General features: G+C 33.3%; 1 protein-coding gene across 1 annotated transcript; it reads left to right on the top strand.

The window, feature by feature from the left end:
* Positions 1–2,824: 2,824 nt before the first annotated feature.
* LOC110035998 (WD repeat-containing protein 75-like) lies at positions 2,825–4,055 on the top strand. The gene is made up of 4 exons (XM_020740342.1): positions 2,825–3,232; positions 3,342–3,527; positions 3,897–3,989; positions 4,035–4,055. Exons 1-4 carry the CDS (start codon positions 3,113–3,115, stop codon positions 4,053–4,055), a joined length of 420 nt encoding a protein of 139 aa, XP_020596001.1. The 5' UTR covers positions 2,825–3,112.
* The last annotated feature ends 6,927 nt before the right edge of the window (positions 4,056–10,982 follow it).

The raw sequence follows: 10,982 nt of genomic DNA, 5'->3' as shown, positions 1-10,982 counted from the left end.
TTATAATCACATTTTTTGAAGCCATTCATGATCACATTAGTTTGGCTTTAGCTTCAATTTGAAGTTCACAAGCTCATGGGAGGTTCTATTATTTTATTATATTTTGTTGGTTAATTAAAAAAATCAAATTGTGAAGTTATGTTATTCAGCCTTCTATCTCTACGAGTGATGCAGAGTTGCCCGAAATATACATTAATAGCTCATCACACTTGTATAGAGATTTTTTTTATATAATTTCTAATCATATATGCATATAGTTGATGCTTCTTAGTTTGGTTACATTTTTTTTAAGTGAGTTTCTCAACCTTTACAAGCAATGAACATGGCCATAAAGACATATAATAAAGCATTGAATAATCAAATAAATTTAATTTTGCATATAAGAAGAGAGTGTTTAATGATGTTTATATTTTTTTAATAAACTAATATGACACAAAAAAGATTCTAATTAATGGGCATTTTCATCTCAAAATATTTTAGAAGCAATTGATCACATTTGGATATCATAGCATGCATTCTAGCATAAAAATAAAATTGATGAAGAGAAGATGAATGATTTTGTCACTTCAAATGCATCATTTATTACACAGTGTAATGACAAAAAAATTTGGCTTAAGAAGATAATAAAGGTGCATTCCTTACAAATAACTAAAATAATAATTTTATTGCTCACTATACTGGATCATAAATATTAGTTTATATTAGAAAGCTGAAACCCAAGCAGTTTCCATGGGCCTTGATCACTGAAGAGTGAATAAGAATCAAATGTAGTGACACCATGCAGTTGTTGTTGATTGCCCATATTTCTCGTGCCAAACTAATTGCCCAAATTTATTCTGCCAACAACATTAGCATGGATTGAAAAACTCTGTTGCTCCAACATTGATATATTATCATTCCCCATAAAATATGCTATTAATATATTAAGAGAATAAACCATAATAATAGTAGTGAAGAGTAAAGTAGGAGACATACATTCATTGATTAACCCTTCGCCTCTTGTTTTTGTCTCAGAAGTGAATACTTCATTTGTTTTATTAATATAATTTAGCCCACAACCATTAGAAGTTGCATTTTCAAATTTATTAGCAAGATCCACCATGCAGCATGAGGGGAAGAGAAATACTCAAATCATAGTAGATCCACAGCTGGAGGCTTTCGACAGATATTCTGTCTTATCCATCATATGTTGTATGGATAAAATGATGATTTCTTTTTTGAATTTTGCAAGGAATATTATCATGATGACATAGAACTTGCAAAATATTGATAGGGATGGTAAATAAATTGGCATATGACACACAATAATTCATAAGAGAATGAGAAAAAAAGAACATTCAAATGAAAAATAAGCACGAGTTTGCAAATCTTTATCAGATAACACACAAATCTTATTAATATTCATCCATCTAAGAAAATTAATATCACAAGTTTTAAAACTATTATGAATAAATTTTCAAGTGTGAATTGCATGTTTGATAAAATGAGATTTAAATCAAATATTAAACCAATCAACACACAAAAAATGATTATAAAGGGAAATAAAAATAATATTAAATATAAGAGTTAGTTAGCTTGGTCACAAAAGCAAGTATCGCCGGCTATAATTGAAATAACTATAAAATCATTTAAACAATATTTTTGAACATTAATAAAAAAGTCAAATTTCTACTTTCCATCAATGAAAACATGTCTAATAAGTGTAGTTTGAGGATGATTGAATGAATTAAAATAATATAAAAAAAATACTCTTTAAAAGAAGAGCCATGAAACTAAACATCATAAAAGAAAAAAAAAACTAATTAAAATAACTTGAAATTTTAGGTGATGTCTCACTTTGAAAGTAATTTTAACAATAGCCTTCCAAAAAAAAGTGGAGGAAGTACGATATCTAATCTAAAAAGATACAAATTAACATTATGAAATTTCTAGATAATTTTAAATTTATACATAGCATTAATGTTATATAAAAAAAAGGATACCAAGATCATCATAAATTTTAGTTCATAATCTTATTCCAAAAAATGATATAAAACCTAATATCATTGTCATCACACAAAATAAAATTGGAAATCATAAAAATTATCCTTTTTTTAATACTTATAGGATTAACAGAAAAAAAAATCAATAATACAAACAATTCCAAATAGTAAACTCAATAAGTTGTAATCTACCAACAACCAATAAAAAATTGTGCTTCCAACAAATTGTCCACTCATGAAGTTGATCAATAAGAACATACAATCATCCATAATCAACTTGGTTGGTTTAATAATAACTCCCATGTAATTCTAAGGCCACAAATTCATAACAAGACCACTTATATTGCAAATTCTATCTTCAATAAATTCATCAACATACTTAAAAAAAAAGGCTATAAAGGATCTATAACTATTAATATAAAGTTTTTGTAATTTTATTAAACTTAATCAAAGCATATCTAATAGGGGTAGTAATATTTAAATCAATATTTAAGAAATAAAAAAATGTCATCAAGATAATTAAATGAGAAATATACTAAAAATGATTACCATTATTTTACTAATAATCAAGTGAAACTTCAAGAGCGTCAATAACAATATAAAAAATAAAAAATAAAAAAAAAGTGGCATCTTTATCTTAAACTAGAGAGAGAAGAGAAATTAATTTTAATCCCACTATTAATAATTACAAAAAAAAAATATCATCATTAGATCCAATTAATGAAAACTTAAGAGATGCCAAATTTTCTCTATCTTTTTGTAAAGAAAATAATATAATTAATTTGATAATATATTAAGAAATCATTAATCCATTAAATTAATACAAGTAACCTATTCCCCGCTTCCCCCTCACTGCCCGAAACCCTCGCGCATCTCCTTCTCCCGCTTTCGCCCAAAACCAACGCCTTTGTGACCATCGTCGCCATACAGTCGCCATTAGAGCTAGCTGGGAAGGCAACCGGATCGCGGCGTGCAGAGGCCACCGAAGCTCCCATCTTTCTCCTCTTTGCGCTCCGCTCCAACCCGAAGGCATCGAGGAAGGTGAGCCTGTTCGCGCAAAGTTACCGGATTTACTGAGTGCAGAGGATAAAATAGAAGAGCTTCTTCCCATCCACCTCCACTCCGCAAGCATGATTACCGGAGGACAGAGCTTGGTTTCCTCAGCGCCAGCTTTCTCAAATGACTCGAAGAAACTCCTCGTGTGCACGGGAAATAGCGTCTCCATATTCAGCACATCTACGGGCATGCTGGTACTTCTATTCTCTTAAATTTTATCATCTTCTGGATTTGGGTTGTTAGAATCGAAGTAGGATCCAAAAACAGCAATTTGATGGATAAGATGGAGTCTTTTGTCGCTAGATAACGGAATTGGAGGGGCACACAGATCGTGTCACTTCAGTCATAGTGGTGCCAGCTTCGGGCCCTGTGAGCAAGTTCATGTCTTACTGCTGGACTTCTTCTTTAGACGGGAACATTTGCTATTGGGATTTCTCAGCAGCAGAGTTGATAAAGAAGATCAACACTCAACAGCCAATCATCTCCATGGTAATAGTAATCTTCCATTTTTCTCGTGGTTTAAATTTATTTATTTATTTTCAAGTGCTCGAGGGAGTTAGAGACATTAAACATCATCGAATGATTGACTATGGCATATAGCATTTCATTTTTATGCTTCTTTTGTAAAGTTTTATTCAGTTAGCTTCATCATGCAGGGTTATGCTGTGGCATTGGTTTTATAAAATGCAGAAAACCTATGAGTTGTTCGGTAAAGTGTAGAAAAACTTAGCATGAACATAGATGCTCCTTTGGGTACTGTTAGAATTTTTTGTGGCATCTTTGGGCAGATTTTAGTGCAGTAGTCTCACCAACTACTGAAAAATTGAAGTATTAACCCACACTTCATTAATTGATTAGGTAAAAGAGGGCATGGAAGCATTTTTTTTCTACTTCGTGGCACTGCAAGCTTGTTTTACGTTGGGTTATATGGTTGCAAGTGTTCCTATCATGGTGCGAATGAAATACATGACTTTTGAAATTTTTTGTGTTTGGCAGGAAGGAAAACAGGCCCAGTGAAAAATTTAAATGTATTTACAATATTATCACATTTTCATCTTTAATTTATTAAAATTTTCCTATTGTGTGAATTACAAATACACTGCTTGTGTGAAGTGCGACCCTTCGTTGCCATCGTCGTTGTTGCTGTCATCTGCTATTGCCTTTGCCTTCACCTGTCATCTCCACAAATACTTGAAATACTTTGCAAGCAGTTATACACAAATAAATGCCTAAATATTTTTACAAACAATTACACTTGATAAGTGTTACAAATACATGATTTTACTCTACATTGTCTTTAGAATATTTTAAATTTCCAAATATTTGTAAAGGAACAACTTATGGTTTAAAATTGCACAATTAGATATTGAGATTTTTTTCTTTTGTGGGGCGAGGCAGCGTCCTTGATGTTTTGAGATATAAGACGTGTAACCAATAAATTGCACAAAAGATGTATTATATTAAAAAGTTATGAGGTAGTGATATTAACTTTTAACCTTTTAATATATTAAAACGTAATATATTTGCATTTTAGCATAGTGAGTAACAAATTGCACATATTATATTAAAAAGTTATGAGGTAGTGATATTAACATTTAACCTTTTAATATATTAAAACGTAATATATTTACATTTTAGCATAGTGAGTAACAAATTGCACAAAGTATAAAGTGACATATTAGCATCCTAACATTAAATTTTGAAATAAGAAGTGTTATACAAACATCAAAGTAAGAACTAATAACATAATTTTTAAAAATAATTTTAAGACAATAATGCTTTCTTTCTCACTCTCATTTTCTAACATCAAGGTAAAAACATAATAAATAATTAGGCACTTAGATTATAATTTTTTTTTAAAAAAAAGTTATATTAAACTTTTTAATATTATTTTAAAACTATAAAAGATAACTGCGGTAGCCTAGGATGACTTAGGATGACTTGGGCATATTGTATAAAAAATGATCTTAATTTATTAGAATTAAATGAAAATATGACACTAAATAGGACACATGGAGAAAAAGGATACATGTAGCCGACCCCATTTAGTGGGATAATGGTTTTGTTGTTGTTGTTTTATAAAAGATAACTGAGGAATAAAGGAAGAGCATTTTGGGCATTCTTTTCAAGAATAAAGGGGATGCACAAGAGTGTGTAAATTATAGAAAAATTAAGTTAATGTGTCGTATATAAAAATTTTGAGAGAGAGTAATTGACAATAGGTTAAGATGAGATACAATGACTTTTCTTAATTGCACTTTTAAATTATGGAAGCAATACATTTATTGAGGGTTATTTTTATCGATTTTGAAATAGCTTAAGATATGATTCCAAGAGAAATTCTTTTGGAGATTTATAAAAATAAAGCTATTGACATGATTTATATTCAAGTCATTAAAGATTTGTATATTTGAGCTGTTACTTTCGAACAGAGGCATAATTCACTAAGTACTTTCCTATTTTAATTGGATTACATCGGGGATCGGCTTGCTTTAGTTATGGATTTTCTTACTGGACATTTACAAGAGGCTGTACTACCTTGGTGTATGTTTTTCGCTGATGATATCCTTCTTGTGGATAAGACTAGAGAAAGAGCTCAGAAAAAACTTGGATTGCGGAGGTCTACATTGGAGTCTAAAGGCCTACATTTGAGTAGAACTAAAATCGAATACATGGAATGTAATTTTAATAGTAGTAGCTCTAGTGACAGAGTTATAACTAAAGGTAATCAAATTATTAAAAGATGTGAACGCTTTAGATATCTCGGGTCTATTGTTCAAAGTGATGGTGATATAGATGGGGAAGTTATTAGTAGATCTCAAGTTGGTTGGTTGAAGTGGAGGAATGCTTCAGGCCTATTGTGTGATAGAAAAGTACCGTTTAGACTTAAAAGAAAATTTTATAAGATGTTGGTAAGACCTACATAATGTTGGCTTATAAAAAAAAGCATAAATCTAAGTGTTTGCTGAGATGAGAATGCTTAGGTGGATGAGTAGCTTGACACTTGGAGACGAAATGCGAAATGAATGTATCCATGAAAGGGTTAATGCAGCTCTTGTGGTAGACAAGATTAGAGATGGTTTGTTTACATAGAATGTTGACTATCTGATGATCCAATTAAGAGAGTAGATGTTTTAGATTCGATTTATGTTAAGAAAACTAGAGCTAGACCTAAAAAGACTTGGGCATGCTGTATAAAAATGATCTTAATTTATTAGAATTAAATACAAAAATGACACTCAATATGACACAATCGAAAAAAAAATCAATAATTCAAGAAATGTTTTTTATTTTCATCACTCAATGAATCTTCATTAAAATCATCATCATAATGAATTATTTTCTCATCGGCCTCATCTTTAGTTATGTCAATTATCTCACAATCTTTCTTTTCGTATTTGATTTCAATCATTTTTATTTTCCCCAATCAATAATAATCAATAAAAACATTTTTGAAAATTTTATAGACACGTTCATTTTCTTTTTAGCACTTTTGCTTGCATTATGTTTGTCTTGTGGCTTTTCTTCATCGAAGAAATCAATATTGAGATCTTCTTGCAAATTAGATGATGCAACTTAGTTATTTTCATTCATAAATCAATCATCACTAATGTTACATCGTTACAAACTAAGGGATCTTCACGATCCTTTAATGTTTTTCCTTAAATTTTTATCCTTTAATCACTTATTGTATATGATATAAATCAAAGATTTCATCCTTATGGTAGTAAAGTGATTTATACTTTCTATGCAATGATATAAACTTGTTCTCATGAATGGTCAACTTATTCTTAGTATGTTGAAATTGAGGATTAAGATAATATCCTGCTGCATGCAAATGAAAATAAAGTTATTGTTTTAATTTCTCATCAATTATTTCTGAAATATCTCCGTTTTTGGACTCTTCTTCTATTAAGTTATGTTCTATCAATTCTTAGTCTTGTTTATTGCATTGCAAATGAAGCTTATAGCAGGCTTTCTTTCCTACATTAACAATCCTTAAAACTTGAAATAATGTCTTTATTGTTGTTATTGCATATTAATACTTAAGCAAAACCGTTCATTAAAAACAATCTTCTCAACTTTTTCCCTTTCAGATTCTTTGCCCAATTAGAATTAAACAATTATATGGATGTGAACTTAGTCTCCAAAGGTTGCATTGCTTCTGACATGCATTATAGAGTCAGGTAGATTGCAACAAATCTAATTGTAGTAGAGTATAAAATTTTTTCTTAGAAGTTTTTTTTTTGTTATGAAAATCCAAAACCACTAATAATTATAGATGAATATGCCGATCTTTTCTTTGCTTTGCTTAAGACACTCTTGTTCTCGGGTAAGTTATTAGATTTCTCAAAAATCCAATTTATGCGAAGTGTTGCACATAATATCTAGTTCATATATTTTTTTCATCATCAGTTTATTTTCACTGCCTTATAAGTACTAGTATTGCTATAATAATATGTACCACCAGATGCTTTTCAACCTCTTTTATGATTCCATCAATAAGTACAAAACAATATTTTTGAGTCCTCTATCTATCTGATTTTGATATTATGTTTCATCAGATTTCGGGAAAATAGTATTGTGCATTATGAATTATAATATCGATCAAGCAAACCCTCACTCCTTTAGAAAGTGAAACTCCCGCCTCGTCTCTCTTGTCTAATCCTTCACCATTCTTATGCATATTCTTCAAGCACTTAGGAGAATGAAACTCCCGCCTCGTCTCTCTTGTCTAATCCTTCACCATTCTTATGCATATTCTTCAAGCACTTAAGAGAAAGAATCGAGGGAGCCACCATGGAATCACCCGAAAGAAGGCATCCATGCATCCGATTATATCAAGTAGCAGGAAGTCGCACAGGAGGTCTTGATGAGGTTGGGGTTGGGAGCAACTGTTCCTGAAGGAGAAGAGGAGTTCACGAGGTTTATGGATTTAAATTAAATCTTTTCGGATTCTGTTTCCACCTGCTTCTTTGACCCTGTCTTCTCTAGTATCATCTTCGTTCAAATCTAATTTGTGGACGCCTATTTTGCTTCAGCCTCTCTTTTTCTCTTCTGACATAGTGTTAGGAGGGAGTCTTTTCATAATTAATTAGTGGACATATTTTCATTAATTTCCTTCTTAAGGGTAATCTGGTAATTAAATGGTCTAAGAGTTATTTCGGTTAGCTTGCCTATAAATAGGCCTTTTTTTGGTAGGGAATAGAATTCCTTTGGACAAGTTTATTTCATGTTTTTCTAAGTTAAAAGGGAGGATTCCCTTTTTTGGGTGGATTGCCCACGTTTTGACAGATGAGAAGGGAGGGGATTGTAGTGAAGTTCGGGATTTCGCCAAAATCGATCTGCCAAACGTCCATCTCTCCTCCATAGCATATTTGAACCACTTTTCTGCATTTCTTGGTGTTGTCTACCCAAAATTAGGCTGCAAGAATTCCAAAAGAGCAGCAAAACGCATTATTTCAGGTGAGACGAGAGAACAAGAGGTTGTAGTGGGGTCCAAGAATTTACAGAGTTTGATTTGCTTAGATCTTTAGCCTTTCTTTGTGGTTTCCAATGGGTTTAGTCACTTCCTTGTTTCAGGAATTAGAAGCTCTTGTTGTAAACTTGCCATCCAGCCAAGTTCAGGAGCAAGAAACCTCCATAAACCGCATTACTGCCACTTTCCAGCATCCAAGTTACTAATAACCAGTTACGGTTAAAACCAGCCAGCAAGATGGAGTTGAATGAAAGGCTCAACATGTTGCAACGACTGTTCTGCAAAAGTTTTAGTTTGGTCTAGAGTACAAACACATAATTCCTGAAGATCGCATTGGGCTTCTTTGTCCTGAATTCTAAGAAAATCTGCAAGTGGAGAACATTGAAATTTATCCTGGTTGTGTTTATGTTCAGGAAAACTAAGTGGTGTCAATAGTATGAAATCATTGTATCTAAATTGACTTGTTAATCTAGTTTGTTTATAATTGTAACCCTTCTACAGACTTTCCTTGTCGTTTTTTGGTATCAATTTGGTATCAGAGATTTTATTTGGTTGGCCAAACATTCTCTCTATCTCAAGCAAGAAAATGTTCAAGACATCGAGGACAAGTCTCCTCCAACTTGGAGAGAATGACCGTGTCAGGAGTTTTTTCATAATTAATTAGTGGTTATCTTTTATTTTATTTTTCTTCATAAGGTTAATCTGGTAATTAGATGTTCTAAGAGTTATTTGGATTAGCTTGCCTATAAATAGGGGTTTGTTTGGAAGAAATATATATTCTTTTGGAGTTGTTTTTTTCAAGTTTTCCTGAGTTAAGATTCCCTGTTTTGGGGTGGATTCCTCAAGTTTGGAGAGGTGAGAAGGGGAGGGGATTGTAATGAAGTCCGGGATTTCACCAAAATAGATCTACCAAACTTCCATCTCTCCTCTCCTCTGTAGCATTCTTGAACTCCTTTCTTGCATTTCTTATTGCTATCCACCTAAATTTTGGCTTCCAGAAATCCAAAATAGCACCAAAGAATTTTATTTCTAGAGATGTGGGAACAGGAGGCTAATCAGGCTATATTGTGGTCCAAGTCCTTGCAAAGATTTGTTTAGATTGTCAGCCTTTATTGTGGTTGTCGTTGGGTTTAGATACTTCCCAGATGTAGGAATTAGAAGCTTGTTGTAAACTTGTGTCCAACCAAGTTTTGGAGCAAAATACCTTAATAAACTGCATTACTGTCACCTTCCAGCATCCAGGTTACTATACCCATTGACGGTTTAAACCAGCCAGCTAGATGGAGTTGAATCAAAGGCTCAATATTGTGTAGCAACTGTTCTGCAAAAGTTTTAGTTCGGTCAATAGTTCAACCACCTAATTCCTGAAGTCACAACGACCTTTTCTGTCCTGAATTCTAAGAAGAACTGCAAGTCCAGGACCCTGAAATTGATCCGGGCTATGTTTATGCTTAAGAAAACTTAGTGGCGACAATAGTGTGAAATCATTGTATCTAAATTGTAGTGCTAATCTAATTTTTTTAATAATTGTAACCCCTTACCAACCTTTTCTTGCATTTGTTCGGTATCATCTTCTTTCTCTTCACCCTCTCTCTATTTTTATCTCTTCTCTCTCTCAACTTGCCACCCTACTCTCTCTTTCCATATCTTCCTTTCTTTTTCTCCCTTTCTCTCATTTTCTATCTTCCCCCACTCTTCTTTACATTCCCCACATTCTCTTCTTTCTCCTACCCTCTTTTTAGCCCCCCCCTCACTAACCCCCTTTTTACTGTTCCCTTATCTCTCTCTTACTCTATCCTTTTCTCTTTCTAAATAGAGAATAAAACAATGGAGTGAATGAAATAAAAATAAAAAAAATAAGAAAGAAAAAAGAAGAAGAGAAAAAGGAGCGTTGTATTCACTGTTTGTTTGGGGCGAATTAAAATTGCGGGTGGCATTTTCAAAATGCCGCCATCCCGTTTGGTTAACATGTTCGCATGACTTTTATCTAAACACGAGTTTCGATTTAATAAATGGTGCCACGGGATCGACCCCGCGACGCGCGTTGAATTCTCGCGTTTACCCCAATTCCCTCGACGCGAGCCCTACGGAAGATCTCCATCGCTCTCGCCTCCCTCGCTCTCTCCTCTCTCGCTCTTGCATCCCTCGCTCTCGCATCCCTCGATCTCTCACGTCCGCTCTCGATAATCTCCTGTCGCTCTCGCTTTCCTCTTCCTCTTTTCTACAGTGTGTGATAGTTATTCCTGTGGTAATCCCCAATTCCCTCGACGCGAGCCCTACGGAAGATCTGCATCGCTCTCGCCTCCCTCGCTCTCGCATCCCTCGCTCTCGCATCCCTTGATCTCTCACGTCCGCTCTCTATAATCTCCTGTTGCTCTCGCCTTCCTCTTCCTCTTTTCTACAGTGTGTGGCAGTTATTCCTGTGGTAAATTTGCTTTCTCCATGCGATTTTGGCTTTCTTCCTG

Source organism: Phalaenopsis equestris, unplaced genomic scaffold, assembly GCF_001263595.1.
Source record: "Phalaenopsis equestris unplaced genomic scaffold, ASM126359v1 Scaffold201376, whole genome shotgun sequence".
NCBI lineage: Eukaryota > Viridiplantae > Streptophyta > Magnoliopsida > Asparagales > Orchidaceae > Phalaenopsis > Phalaenopsis equestris.
This window is presented reverse-complemented; position numbering and strand designations above follow the sequence as displayed.